The 15607-nt window shown below is 39.5% G+C and overlaps 1 protein-coding gene across 1 annotated transcript in view; it reads right to left on the bottom strand.

The window, feature by feature from the left end:
- iqca1 (IQ motif containing with AAA domain 1) overlaps positions 1-15607 on the bottom strand; it is a 67108-nt gene that overhangs the window by 12755 nt on the left and 38746 nt on the right. Inside the window, exons 10-14 of the mRNA XM_022675332.2 lie at positions 15207-15313; positions 14909-15007; positions 8978-9045; positions 7656-7738; positions 3968-4075 (exon numbers count right to left, since the gene is read on the bottom strand). Coding sequence (XP_022531053.2) covers positions 3968-4075; positions 7656-7738; positions 8978-9045; positions 14909-15007; positions 15207-15313 — 465 coding nt within the window. The remainder of the gene's footprint in view (positions 1-3967; positions 4076-7655; positions 7739-8977; positions 9046-14908; positions 15008-15206; positions 15314-15607) is intronic.

Consider the following 15607-nt stretch of genomic DNA (forward strand, 5'->3'; position numbering starts at 1 on the left):
TGTTCTCCTCCACCAGTCTTACACACTGCTTTTGGATAACTTTATGCTGCTTTACTCCTGGTGCAAAAATTCAAGCAGTTCAGTTTGGTGGTTTGATGGCTTGTGATCATCCATCTTCCTCTTGATTATATTCCATATATAACTTATATAACTCATCATTAGCGTTATAGCAGGTTTCATTTAAGTACTTTATTTAAGTACTACAGTGTATTCTGATTCTGATTCTAGTAAAGTGGAGTATTTAAGTACTACACTATACTGATGGTAGAGAGGAGCCGGCCTCAGGGCTGTCTCTGAACCGGCCTCAATCAAAACACACTCCAACACAAACAGCCCCATAAACACTCCCCAAATTACCCGTCTGTGGGGTATTTCTCTGTGGGAGAGGTAGACAGCTTTCTGACAGTTGAGGGGTGTCTCCCTGTCTTTCTGTCCCCATTTGCCACCATTTGTTAGATAATGAATGGCACGTTGTTCTCGGCCACATGTGATGGAGAAAATATTTAGATATATTTATATATTTTGTTTACTCATCAGTTTGCCTTGTCATTGTGTTTACATTCCTGCAAACACAGTAATATAAGCTGCAGCTCTTTGTCATAAAGATAAATAAAGGTGTAATTCAAACCTTTCCTCACTCTCATAACAACAGAAAAAACATATTAGTTTTGCAGCAGATAATAAGAAATAATCTTTATAACATTAACAAAGAGACTGCCATTTTTCATCCCTCTATCCTTCATATTTATTCTGCCTTCTATGTGTTGAAACAAATCAAATTTTCTTTATTTTTCTTTACTATTGTCCTTTCCTATCTTCTCAAATTTCACTGTGATTGAAACACAGTATCTGGTATCCTAAACTCTACGCAGGCTGCATTATAACATTAAATATTATACAAATATTTTTGATTTAATTGAACTCTTCTGAGTCGAACAGAGTAAAATAGAGTATTGTAAAAGTGCAAAATTTTTTGGGGTGTTTTCTTATTTTTAAAATGATCCCTGAACAATTCTTTACATGTATATAAATACACATCAAAATTATACATGCAGAATGCCTAATATTCTATCAAATGTCCCATAGCAAGATACAACTAATCCAGATGATATTCCCCCTATCACTAGTGATGCCCCAACACCAGGAGTGTGAAGACAAGCACACGCCTCCTCCAATACATGTCAGAAGTCAGACTCCGCCTCTTTTTGAACTGCTGCTGATGCTGTAGCATTGCCGAGTAGCATCACAGTGCTAACGCACGAAAGAAAGTGCAGCGACTCGGTTCTGATACATCAGCTCACAGATACAGCCTTGTGCTGATCCACATCACCCTAGGAGTGATGAGGGGAAAGAGAGGGCGCCATCTACTGTACCCACCCAGAGAGAGCAAGACCAACTGTGCTCTCTCAGGGATCTGGCAGCTGATGGCAAGCTACATGACTGGGATTCGAACCAGCTCAAACATATTTTCAGTATGTTTGAGGTCGAGTATTTTAAACCCTAGTATCTACTCTTCTGCTTACAGAGAAATGAATGTGTATCACTGATAAATAAAGGCTGTAGTCTCTTACCCCACCACTCTACTCTCTCTTTCTCTTTTCGTTTTTTTCGTTTCTCTCTCTCCTCTGGTACTGGGGTGATGACAGGCCCTGGGGTCGACCCTTTTCTCTCTCTCTGCCGCCCCTCAGAGACCCAATCACAGCCCCGGGGGCCGACCGGCCGACATGTGATTGTTTTTGAGCTGCTGACTGATCTCTCATTGTTTTAACACTGAGGAGGCTGTTTATGTGGCAAAACACCACTGCCTGGGGCCCTGCAGTCTCTCTCTCTCTCTCTCTCTCTCTCTCTTTCTCTGTAGCTCTCTCTCTATTTCTCCCTGTCTCTATCTCTCTCTCTGTTTCTCTATTTCTCTCTCTCTGTATCTCTCTCTCTCTCTCTGTAGCTCTCTCTCTCTCTCTTCCTCTCTTTCTCCCTGTCTCTCTCTCTCTCTCTCTCTCTCTCTCTCTCACTCTGTATCTCTCTCTCTGTGTAGCTCTCTCTCTCTCTTCCTCTCTTTCTCCCTGTCTCTCTCTCTCTCTCTCTCTTTCTCTCTCTCTCTTTCTCTCTCTCTCAAATCAATTCAACTAGGCTTTATTAGCATGATTGTTTTAAAAACAATGTTTTAATGTCAAAAACTGAATAAAAAGTAAGACATCAATGACAATATTATCAGAAACAGGACAATAATAACAAAGTATTAATAACAACAATAATAAAATTCAAATAATTACAGCAATCTCTCTCTCTCTCTCTGTATCTTTCTCTCTATTTCTCTCTATTTATTTCTCTCTCTCTCTCTCTCTATCTGTTGTCAGGGGTTACAGGCCACCAGGGCTCCGTGTAAGTGTGTGTGTGTGTGTGTGTGTGTGTGTGTGTGTGTGTGTACGGGTGAATGTGTGTGTGTGTGTGTACGGGTGTGAAAGATCAGGTTTGATCCTCACGCTAACCCCACTGAGCCTCCGCTAGCTTATTAACTCTCTCACACACTTTCTGTTGTTCCTTTGCTGTTCATTAGATTGGCATTACTTTCATTAACCCTTTCAGACTCACACAGATCATTCCAGTTAAAAATTCAGATTTACTGATACGGACAAATTACAAATTGGAGAGCCCTGACTTTTTTAAAATGAGGCATTAAGTGCGCAAGAAGCGTATTAAAAACCAGTTAAGAGTTTTGGAGCATTAAGAACTTTAGAGTTTTAAATATATTAATGCCTCTTTTTAAATGTCCGAGATCTCCAGATTCTACCAATGATGTGTTCATGATATTTTATGGCTGGATAACGATGTAAAAAACGATTTATATATGACTTATATATGCCCCAAACTGCAAAGCACCCGTTGTAAAGAGTGCTGGGCATCAAGCACAAAATTAATGGATCTCGGAAAGCTGCAGGAGAGCGGAGGTGAGCTATTCATCAACAAAGGGTTTGGTGCATGTTTTACTGCACCAAAAGTCTCCTTTAACGTTGGGGTTTGGAGGGATGGATGAGAGAGAGAGTGAGAGAGTGAGAACGAGAGTGAAACAGTGTGGGAGCTGATGGAGTGATACTGGACACCGGTGTGTTCTGTGCTAATGGAGTGCACGCTCTAGGGAAAGTGACACAAGAACCTGGTCTGTGGAATAAACTCCACAGGAGGTCAGGTACAGTTCAGAAGGGCATGCACTGTAATACACACACACACACACACACACACACAAATACACACACAAAGCTAACAGTACCATTCCTGAAATATTAATGGGATCCATGCTAGAGTTCCCAGGGTGTTCATTAGCGTTCCTTTTGGATATATTATATTATATTTCTTTTCACACTATATGAGTAATCGGTACCAGTTTAAAATAAGACCCCATTTATAAAGGGTTTATAAATGGTTTATAAAGGAGTTATAATTTAAAACCTATTAATAAGCAGTTAATAAATATATGACAGTGAGCTGAAAACCACAGATCTTTCTAGCTATTGATCTTACTTTGTGTTTTCCATCAAACAGCATTAAACGTGTCATAGTAATATATATATATATATATTATGTATATAGTATGTTTTACTATTTACTCTTATTTTACTACTTGTTTTATTATTTACTGTTGCCTTTTCAATTGATGTGTTGTAACTGATTATCAATGGTTTTTAAGGCATTTACAGCCTAATCAATAATAATTATTTTGTGATTTCTAAACCATTTATAAACCCTTTATAAGTGAAGTCTTATTTTAAAGTGGTGCCGAGTAATCTGCTCACGCTTTACACACAGTTCTGAGATGACGTGGGCGCTGTTTTCAGGTGGCCACAGGTTTGTGTCATTTGACTGGCAGTTTTTTGGTTGGAGGAAGCAATGCAGTTACAGAGAGAGACAGATAGATAAAAAGAGAGAGAGAGAGAGAGAGCAGACAGACAGACAGGTGGGAAGATTTACTCACCCAGAGGCAAAACCCCATACAGAGCAATCAGCTGTCTGACGTCTGATAGAGAGGGCATGGGCTCGATGTTCGCCTGCCTCAGGCTCGTTCCCAAGTAACTGTACTCTCCTAAATAAAGAGAAAGAGAGACAAAAAGAGAGAGAGAGAGAGAGAATTTACTCATTCATTACTTGACCTGAAAAAAATAATGCGTAAAATTAAGTTAAAAAAGTTTCACATTGTTCACATTGTGCTGAATGCGGATTTTTATTACTTTATTTCTTGTACTGTTCTTATTTTTTTAATTACTTGTATATTATTTTAGTTATAATGTCATGTAATTTTCATTTTAACATTTTTCTGTATTATGTCTTTATTTTAATTTATTTCTCGTATTCCAATTTGATTAATTTTAATTGTTTTCTTCCCTTTTATTTTTAATTTCTAATAACTTTCTTTTAAACTTGTTCTGCATTGAGTCTTAAATCTTTCTGTAAAGCACTTTGAGTGAAATGTGCTGTACAAATAAACTTGTCTTGTCTTGCCTTGAAGGCTGATGCCATTATAAAAATAATACGATGTTTATTTATAATATATATTTTCATATGCTCCACTTATTTCACTTACTTCATTTTATGTTTTGAGAAAACTGACTAATGCTGGTTTAAATGTCTGTTAAAGAAAGTGTTTCACAATAGTAGGAATCAAGCAGATTGTTTAGATGTTTCCTAGAAACTGATTTCAGGCTTTCACATTTTAGCCTGCAGGTAAAAATGCCGTTATTGTTATTAAAAACAAACTATTATTCGAGTTCAATCAACCTTTCACCACAGGTGCATCTCTGACTGCGTGCCATCATTACCTCACATCACTCTGGTAACTGCAGTAAACAGTGTTTCAGTGTTTTAAGAACTGATGCAGTTACTATTTACAGCACCACACCCTGGTTTTGTGGAACCGGCTTTAGTAGAAACAGAAACTTCATTAGAATCCATGTAAAAATAGGATCAGTTTTTCTGCCTTAAGGTTTTTTATTTATCCTGCAAAAAACTGTCTAAAAGCTTAACATCTAGGGAGACACTGACTCATCAATTTCAGTTCTAATACTAATATTAGTACAAAAACTACGTTAATAACTTATTTAAACAAAATTTACTAAACAACAACAGATCTATATGTTTTTGGATGTTTTACAAACTCTGGCCATGATCATTTATTACACTGTGACACAGATTCAAGTTTCTATTTCCAATCCAGCAATCATATTAAAGTAATTTAAAACTGTAATGTGCATCATAGCTTGCTTCCTTCTTTCACATATGTGTGCAAACAAAAAAAAAGGCAAAAAACAAAGGAAACATGTTGAAGAAGGGTAAGATAACTAGATTCAATACTCTGAGAGGGGCAGAGAAAACAGAGGGGTATTTATACAAGACAGACCAGGTGCAAACAATCAGTAACTTGGGGAGCGGGAACGCTGTAGCATCACGTGATCAGCAGAGTCAGGGAAGTTTGGTGTGAGTGCATGCTGGGAATTGGAGTTTTTGAGTAGTTCAGAGTCCAGATCAGGCAGATTAGTTTAGTTTAGTGAACAAAATTCACTACAACAGATCTATTTTTGTTTTTGGAGGTATTACAAACTCTGCTGACCCTGATCACTTATTACACTGTGACACAGATTCAGTGAATTTTCAAGTAATCTGGCCACTTTTTTCAGGAAAAGAGTAATCTAGCAAGTTCCTATTTCCAATCAAGTAAGCAGATTAAAGTTACTTATCCAAGTGCAGTACTAATTTTGTAATTTTCCTTAAGTCACCTATTATATTTTCAGCCATTTTCAGTCGTTCCTGCTCTCCCAGCTTCTGATTGCTTACACCCGGTCTGTTTTACTACTGTATAAATACCCCTCTGTTTCCTTACCTTTTCGCCAAGTATTGAATCTATTAATCCGGCTCTTCTACGACGCAGTTCTTTTGTTTTTCGTTCATTGCCAACACATTTTTGTATTTTGACCTGTTTTTGCATGTTGTGTGTTTTGCCTTGAATTTTACCTTCTGGATTTCCCATGTCTGACCCCATTTTGCCTTCTACACTCTCTACACTGGTATGTTGTTAACTACTGCTGCCTTCCTGATACTGACCCTGCCTGTCCCTGACTACACCTGTAATAAGCCTAATGCCCTTGCGAATGTTTGTCTTTGGTTTGGCCAGTGTGACACCTATACTGTGATCAATAAAGAAACTGAAGCTTAGACTATAAGGGTGTCTGTGTGTGTATGGATGATGATGATGATGATTATAAAGTGTGTGTAACTGAGACACTAACTGTGAGAGAGAAACAGATTTCAGGATTTGTCCTGTTTTTACTCACAGTCTGAGTAATGCATCGGTGCAGCAGTTTAGGAAAAGGATTGAGTCATTGCTGTTCAGAGGAAGACAAGATCCCCCGTGACGTTAGAATACACACACACACACACACATGCAGACTGTGACTCAACCCCATGCACGCGTCTGTGGTCACGACGTTTCAGCATCAGAGCTAACTGTGAAGCCCAGAGCCCAGAGCTGCATTACAACATCAGTAAACTCTATGGGGCCTGACTGCTGAATCTGATAGATTACGTTGCTCTGCTGAGACCGGGCTAAAGTTTAGCACTGAGAGAGATCTGCACTCCGGCCAAGATCTGTTCAGAACATCCAGAAAATACACGTTTAGACAGTCCATACACTGACTAGAAATTAACTGAATGTAAGAATGAACTGACAAAAAAGAGGCAAAATGCTGTATCAGTTATTACAACCCAAGTTCAGGTCACCATCAGAGATGTTTATAAATTGCTCTGAATCTGTGGAATGTGAGGCCGAGTTAAGTCTGGATCCTCTTGGACACTGATAAATGTCTCTGGGATATGAGTCCGAGGCACTGTGCAGCTTGATTTAGGGCATATCAGTGTGTCTTTGCTATCGTAACGATGGGAAAAGTACACTATGCGCAACTCAAAACATGCAAATGGCATGTGCTAATTATCCTAATTAATCATGGGTGTGTTTAATTAATTTTGGGCATAACGTGAAATAAATCAATCAGAGTGTCTCTTTCTCATCATTCTCTTTAAGAGTAGATCAGGTGAGCTCTGACTTTGGCGTATTGTTATTTTAACAGTGCAGCTACCTGGACGTGTTCAACAAACGCTTCTCAGCAGAGGAAACTGAGCTGCTGGTTGACGCTGTGAAGGAGCTCCAGCAGCTCATTTACGGGAACAGCAATGTTATTTTATTTACTATTCTGTTTATTGTTGATGTAAAAGTTTGGGTTTGTGCTGCTGTGTGTTCATGTGTGTGTAATAAGTGGGGGTGTACGCTCAGCTCGGCTCGGTGTGCCTGTGTTACCGAGATAGCGATGAACGTCTGGCTGTTGGCGTCTGTCTAGGTTGTATTCAGTCAGTGGAGCTCCTGTGTTTTCTGTTACCAAGATAAACAAGCAAAACTCCAGAAATGTACCTGAACACACCTCATTTCCAGAACACCACACCCATCAGTGTAGATATATTAAAAATTTACATCTCAAATCACTCAGTTGTAAAGTCTGAGTTGAGCCCTGGAATGGGAGTCCTTGGAATGGGAGTCCATATCTTGAGTGGATGTTCTATGAGTCTGAGTTGGATCTTACACCAAGGGAAATACATTTAAAGATGGATAAGTTTCATACCGAGGTACTCGGACAGTTTGACGTTGTGAGGCCGGGTCAGGATGCCTTCCAGAACCAGTTCCTCATACAGAGATTCGATGGTCCTGTTGAGACAGGGTGGAGGTGAGAAAGCAAAAGGAAAATGAGGTAAGAAGCACATGTAGCACGCACACTGCTTCAGTAACAAAATCCATTACATCATAAATATCACACCCATCCAGGAGATCATGATTCAGTTATAGTCTGAGGATTTTTCCCTCTGCGATGCCACAGAACTGAAATACAACACAACCCAGCAAGACTGACCAACCCTGCTGAAGATCTGAGATCTGTACACTCAACTCCCACATTAGGAGGCATCCAACTATTTACCATATACTATAAACCGAAATATACTAAAAAACAGAAATGTATAGCCTCTAATGTATTTATCATTGGTCAAAACAGACTATTCAGATCCAAATCCTGCATATATGTATATACAGTTACTGTATACTGTATAGACTTTATTGCATGGATAGAATGGCATCACTCCTAAAAATGCAATTCAATTGCTCCACATCTGCATAGTGGGGTAGTTCATACATCTCCAGCTGACGCCTGGCACCTTTAAGAGTCCGATGAGCTCTGACTTTTAATGGTGCAGCTACCTGGACGTTTTCAGTTTTTTTTATATTTTTGTCTGAAAAAGCATCTCATGTGTAAGATTATTTTGCTTATTTTAGGAATAACAGCCTAAATCAGTCTAGTTTTCTGATAGTTTTCTGAAGTCATTAGAACCAGTCAAGTTATTCAGAATCTTGTGTTCAGTTCAGAAATTAATATTTGATGGAATAAACCTGTTTTTTAATCATAGTCTTCATTCATCTTGGATTCACATTCTCCTCCACCAGTCTTACACACTGCTTTTGTATAACTTTACGCGTAACACTACTGATGGCTTGTGATCATCCATCTTCCTCTTGATTAAATAGAGGTTTTCAATTTGGTAAAATCAAAGAAACTCATTATTTTTAGAAGCTCTCCTATTTTTGTCCAGAGCTGTACAGTTTTTTGTATATGTATATATACATTTTATTTTTGCAAATGGATTGTTTGCAGTGTCGTATAAACCAACATAACAAACCCTGTCCTGACCACACAGAGTAATAAACCCGCTTCTTGTATAAAGTCTGAAAATCCACCACACCACAATGTCATATTAATGTCCCTCAGTTCTCCAGACAATCACAACAGCAGGCACTGTTTTTTTTTATAGAGGCGAATAAAAAATCTATTTGTAAAACCCTGCAAATAAGATTTTTTGCTCGTATTTTGTTTTATGGTTTTGTTCCATTACTGACCTGTCTGCTGTCAGATCCTTCTCCTTTTTCTTCTTCTTCTTTCCCCCCTTCTTTGCTTTCTTCTTTTTCTGCATGAAGGAATGAAGAAAACAGTGGATACAGACATGTTTAATTGAGGGTCATTTTTTACTGTAAGCAAGTCGACAGCGGTCAATAGCATATCGATTCATATTACAGCCGTTCAGCCCTGACTCGGTTCGGTTCGGTTGCTGAACCCACAGGATCAGCGCTGATCTGTCCTGTAAATGTCCTGCTCTGAACTGTAAACACTCTATAAACCACAGCATGGAAATGAACGCATGGTTTCTACCCGAAAGCTTTGGATAAATGACAATTTCAGAAACATCTGGTTCTTTAGTGAGCAAGTGACTCGTGCAAAGCCTGTAAACACGGTTTCAGAGTCTCCCGGAGAGAAGCCGCGATCCGGATTCTTGGACTCTGTTTGTTGATTGCCTTGATTAGAGATGTGGTGGCCTCAGGTTAGAAGCCCGGCCCACTGGCAGCGCTCTACTCGGAGACACCCTGGACTTGTTTATAGTGAGCGTCTGTTTTTAAACCACAAGGAAATTCCCCTAAAGTGCTCCCTGAGTAATCAGCTCAGCAGAACTGAAGCTCTTGTGATTAGTGATCGTGTTGCTCTGGATCACGCCGCTGCGCCGCTCAGAGCCGACACTTCGGGGAGGGCTGAGAGGGTTTTATATTCGAGGCGTAACCAACAACTGACAAGCTGAATTGTTGTACAAGGTTTACTCTGTTTTCTTTTCCCCAAATCAATCAGGCTCCTCTCAGAGGGGTGGTTTAGCTGATTAGCTGAGGCATGTCATGTTCTCTGTCCAAAGTCTGTTCAAGTTCTGCACAGAAGCTTCTAAAACAGCTAAAGAGCAATGGAAGCTCAGGCCTGTATGGGCTGGAAGTTCTCAAATGCATTCCTGTACCATCACACAAATCAGAAATTTCATTTTAAATGGATTTATTCATGGTCTTGTTTGGTTAATACATCCATTCCTGCATTTTAAACCTGCAAAACATTCCAAAAAATGTAGTGATAATTGGGCCTGCTATGATAATTACATTATCGACTTACAGTATCTTACAATAAATAGACATTACCTTAATAATATGTGATCAGTGTTTCAATAACTCAACTCAATAACAGTGTGGACTGTTGCAGTAGGTGAAGAATAAAGTATATATATTTATATTCCCCAAGAAATTGTTGTCTTAAAAAGGGTATAAATGCTTTGTTATAATTGCTATTCTATTATCATCATGTCAGTGGCAGTTTTTAAAAAGTTATATAGTGTAAGAACCTTCCTGTTCCTGTTCCAGGGGAAACAGAAAGTGGTCACACTCTCTATAAATGTTTCCTATGGTCATGGTATGGAGAGATCTCATTGGCTGTAGATAGATGCTGCACTTGACTCTCAGTCGCTGACTGGTTCAGATATCAAACATGCTAGATATTTGTGAGGCGGCTGCGACTAGTCAGCGATCAGTTGGCAAGCATCTTTCTGAATGATCACTGACGGATCCCTGATTTGCCTCAGAAAAGAGGATTTTATTGGTAATCAACAAAAAAAATCGGCTTGTGTAACCGTGTATTGTGAACTAAACATAATTGAACACAGCACACATAAGCACCCGATGAATTTATTACACTCTAATAAACAACAACAGTTTTGGAGTAGTTAGCTTTCTTCATTATTTGTTTTTCTTTATCTTGCTTATTGAAGGTTTTTAAACATTTAGCTTTGGCTCTAGTTTTCAGCATCATTAGTGATGTATTAGAGGGAAGCCTGCTGCAGTATTAGCTTACGTTAGTTGGAACAGAACTAAAGAAGTGAACTCCAGACTGCAGGCGTGTTTTGGCTCGGGGTAAGAGGAGGAGAGAACTGTACAAATTTCACTCTTGGCCCAACTATCTCTTTAATTCCAGAGTGATCCTGTGTTCTTTCCAGCAAAGCCTTCTGGAATTACAGCTATGCTCCCAATGACTAAGAGTCCAGTTCCGAAGTGGAACAACAAAATACCGCTCGGCGCTTTCGGCCAAAGATTTGGTTTATTACGTGCCAGAGGTCAGCGAGGGGTCGCCACTGGTTCTGAACCAAAGAACACAGTGTTTTTCACTGACAAATCAAACGTCATTCTTTGGCTGCTTCCTGAGAGATCATCAGTAAGGAAAAACATCAGTGAGTGAAGGGGAATAGGCCTGCATCCTGAACTGATAGAGGGAACACGTCATTTTCCTTTCTATCCCTCTTTCTCTTTCTCTTTTCTCGACTGTTAGAACAGTTACATAACTCAGTAATAATACAGTTTATGACGAGCCAACCCATAAACTGTTATTAAGAGCCCGAGCCTGATTTAATCCCCACATTTTTTACTGAGTAGAGTCTTAAAAATTAGCTTTTTAAAAACATTTTCAGGCTGTTTGAATGAGCGAAATCTGTTCAGAATGATGTTAGTTAAAATTGCAACACTGAAGAAGCATAGACCTATTGTATAGTGTAATGCGGACACGTGGAGAAGCTCACGTGAGCGTGAGCCCCAGAGCTGCGTGATTAGAACACTTTAAAACACAGTTTAATGCGTTACTTTGCTACACTGTGGTTATCAAGCCATAGCTTAAAAATAAGGATATAATACATAAAATAAGCTATAAAATAAAAGGAACAACAAAAAAGATCATTTTCTTGTGTCTGACATTATAAAGATATCATGCTATATTGGTGATTTGAAGTATGTACTGACTCTTTATACTTTGCATTTTACAGGCTAGGTATTTGTTATGGTGTTAATTTTGTAAGTAGTTAAACAACATGTCCTAAAGTACCTTTGTCAAGTAAACTTAACAAAATAGCAGTTATAAAAACAATAGTAAGAGTAAGAAAAAGAAGTAAGTCAAGACAAAAAGACAGAGAAGTTTGTAAATCTGAGAAAATATAATAATTCAAGGGCTTTGGGACACAAAAAAGTATGTTTTTGCAACTTTATGTAACTTCTAAGGTATTTTGCTTATAGTATTAAGGGGCATGTATAGCTCATTTAAATATTAGGAAATTTGTGAAGGTGCACGAGGTTTAATTTAGAATGTGTGTTTGTGTGCACATTAGCTTGTGTGTGTGTGTGTTTTGTAAAGTATGTATGTTTTTATGTGTGTTACCATGTGTGTATATTCTTCTGTGGTTTGTGTGTGTGTGTGTGTGTGCTGTGGGTGTGTTTATGTTTACAGTGTGTGTTTGTGGCAGAGTCATCTCTGCATTTCCTGCAATCTGAACTTCTAAACAGTGTGTGTGTGTGTGTGTGTGTGTGCGTGTGTGAGCGTCTGTGGCGTGTCTGCACAAGTAAAGTTTTCAGCAGCATATTTGGCGCCGCACGCAAGAGCTTTACAACCAATCAGCAGCTTCCATAGACCAGCCCTCACTATACAGTGTGTGTGTGTTTGTGTGATAGCCTGTTTGTGTGTGTGTTATAGTCTGTGCATTTTAGTGTGTGATAGTCTATGTGTGTGTCTGTCTGTATGTCTCTCTCTCTCTATCTCTCTCTCTCTCTGTGTATCTGTGTGTGTGTGTGTGTCTGTCTGTCTGTATCTCTCTCTCTCTCTCTCTCTCTCTCTGTGTGTGTATGTCTCTCTCTCTCTCTCTCTCTCTCTGTGTGTGTATGTCTCTCTCTCTCTCTCTCTCTCTCTCTCTCTGTGTGTATGTCTGTCTGTATCTCTCTCTCTCTCTCTCTCTCTCTCTGTGTAAACGTGTGTGTGTGTGTGTGTATGTCTCTCTCTCTCTCTCTCTCTCTCTCTGTGTAAACGTGTGTGTGTGTGTATGTATGTCTCTCTCTCTCTCTCTCTCTCTCTCTCTCTCTCTCTCTCTCTCTGTGTGTGTATGTCTGTCTGTATCTCTCTCTCTCTCTCTCTCTCTCTCTCTCTCTCTGTGTATCAGTGTGTGTGTTTGTGTGTGTGTGTGTATCAGTGTGTGTGTTTGTGTGTGTGTGTGTATCAGTGTGTGTGTGTGTGTGTGTGTGTGTGTGTGTGTGTATCGGTGTGTCAGTGTGTGTGTGTGTGTGTGTGTGTGTGTGTGTGTGTATCGGTGTGTTTGTGTGTGTGTGTGTGTGTGTGGAATGTGTGCTCAGCCATGGATATATTAATCACTCTACACACACAAGATTCCACAAATCTCTCTCTGCTCTGCAGATCTGAGCATAAATCACCTCCTGCCAGCCTGACTGTGTTCAGATGCAGAGAAAAACAGTCACATACCTGCATTTATAGTGTGTGTGTGTGTGTAATGTGTGTGTGTGTATAATGTGTGTGTGTGTTTTAAACTCTTGCACATGCATATGTAGCATTATGCAACTTACAGACTCTGTTCTCCCAAAGACTAAACAGGCAACACACCCAGCCTGTAACTCCAAATACAGCTGAGCGTCTTCTTACATAATTGTACATATTTTAAGTGTGTGTGTGTGTGAATATGTGTGTGTCTGTGTGCGTGAGAGTATGTGTGTGTGTGTGTGTGTGTACTGTATTCCAATAGAGGTCTTAGGGAGGGTGGGGCACAAGCTATCATGAGATAAAACTTAAAATGCACAACCCCAAAAGAGAAAATGTTGGGACAGCATAAAAACCCTATCCGCTATTCTTTTATACCTTTTCTCCCTATCCCCTTATCCCCTATTCCCTATTCCCTATTCCCTTACTTTATTTTTATATTTCACCTTTATTTCACCAGGCTAGTCATTACGCCCTAGCCCCTGTCCCTTTATCCCTTTACCACCTTATCCCCTATTCGCGTATCATCTAGGCCCTATCCCTTATCCCTTAGCCTCCATCCCTTATCCCCTCATCAACTTATCCCCTATACGACATTTTCCACCGAGATGAGGTGAGGCGAGGTGATCTGGAAATGAGGTGTGTTCAGGTAAATTTGTGGAGTATTGCTATTTTGGCAACAGAAAACAGTTGATCGGAACCCTGACACCAGTCAACAGTCAGATGTTCATTGCTATCTTGGCAACATAGACATGCTGACATGCACAGACACTCCCACTTATAATACACACATGAACAAACAGCAGCACAAACCCAACTTTTACATCACCAATAAACAGAATACTAAATAAAATGATTTGAAATCCAAATCCGGACTAATATAATACAGATATTTAAGCCCTGAACAGATACAGAAACCTTGGGCATAGATCAGGCAGAAAGAAGGGATTCTAGAATGAAGGAAACATTTAGATAATATAAAATGTATAGTCTAAATAATGTATATGCATAAAGACCAGCAGCTGTTTGGATGTTTACTGGTGTGTACAATAGAGAGGATCTCCAACATCCTGCCCAACATCCATCAACACAACACACATCTGGCCATGAAAGCAGCACCATCAAAATGCATCAGTGTGCATCTTCTATTTCAGACCAACTGGATGATCAGAGAGTGGCTGAGATGATCCAATGCACTCTACATGCATTCAGGCTGTATGAAGAAGAGCTACAGACTGCAAGAGAAGGTATTATATTATATTATATATGTAAACACAATTAGAATTGTGTTTGGTAATACCTGTAGCAAAAGGAGGGGAAATTAAAGCCTTTTTTATTTTACGCTCTGCAATGTTTTCTTTTAGTCAATTTATTTAGTCAGATAGTTATTTATTGTAAAGCAAATGTAGTTAAAATTTCAAGCATTTTCAAGCAAATTCCAGCAACTTCCAGGCCTGGAAAACAGAATGTTAAAATGTAAGCATTTTCTAGGATTTCAAGCACCAGTATGAACCCTGTACAGATAAAACTAAGCCTCAGGCATGAAGAAAACCAGCATCTTACAGCCTGAGATGTCTGCACACTGTCAGTATTGAACTGCAGGGAGTTTTTCAATAAAGCTCTCTCTCCTGCTGACCTGAGGGAGGACATACATGAAGGTCCTTCACCTTTTTATTGGCCTTCTTCGTCTTTTTCTTCTTCTTTCCTTTCTCTCGGTCCACTGTCAGTTTGAGGTTTTTCAGCTCCTGCCTCATCAGCTCGTCCACCTGAAGACAGAGAGTTTTAACAGTGAGGGTTAATGAAAATTCCAGACTGGTGCAACCTTCAGCTAACCTCTACCACAGACACCATGATATTGATGCGTTTCATTGTAGTTTTCAGGGAGGAACTGAGTTAAATCAAAAGCCGTACTCCAGATTAATGTGTACTGACTGTGATGCATTAGAGACCATGCCCAACTCTCACCTGCACTCTGACCTCCTCCTCCACCTCCATCCTCTTCTCCTCTCGCACCAGCTGAGGGTCAAACCGCTGAGGGAAGTTCTGGCCTTCATCTCGGGTCTGCCAAACCTCTGCAACAGAGACGTCCACACACTGAACCTCACTCAATAAACTTACAATAAACTCCCGGAACACAGCAGAAAAGAGGACAGGAAAAAAGAAAAAGAACGCTCAGTGACAAGACATAACCCATCCGCATACAAGACAATACAATACGACATGATGGAGTAAATGATAGAATAAAGGATAAGACAATGCAACACAACAAAACACAAGGCAACACAGTGAAAAAGCACCGAAAACAATAGAAGATAATACAATAAGTCAACAAAAATTCAAGTCAAGACAAAATCATAATAATCCAT

Source organism: Astyanax mexicanus, chromosome 5 (genome assembly GCF_023375975.1).
Source record: "Astyanax mexicanus isolate ESR-SI-001 chromosome 5, AstMex3_surface, whole genome shotgun sequence".
In the NCBI taxonomy this organism is placed as follows: domain Eukaryota; kingdom Metazoa; phylum Chordata; class Actinopteri; order Characiformes; family Acestrorhamphidae; genus Astyanax; species Astyanax mexicanus.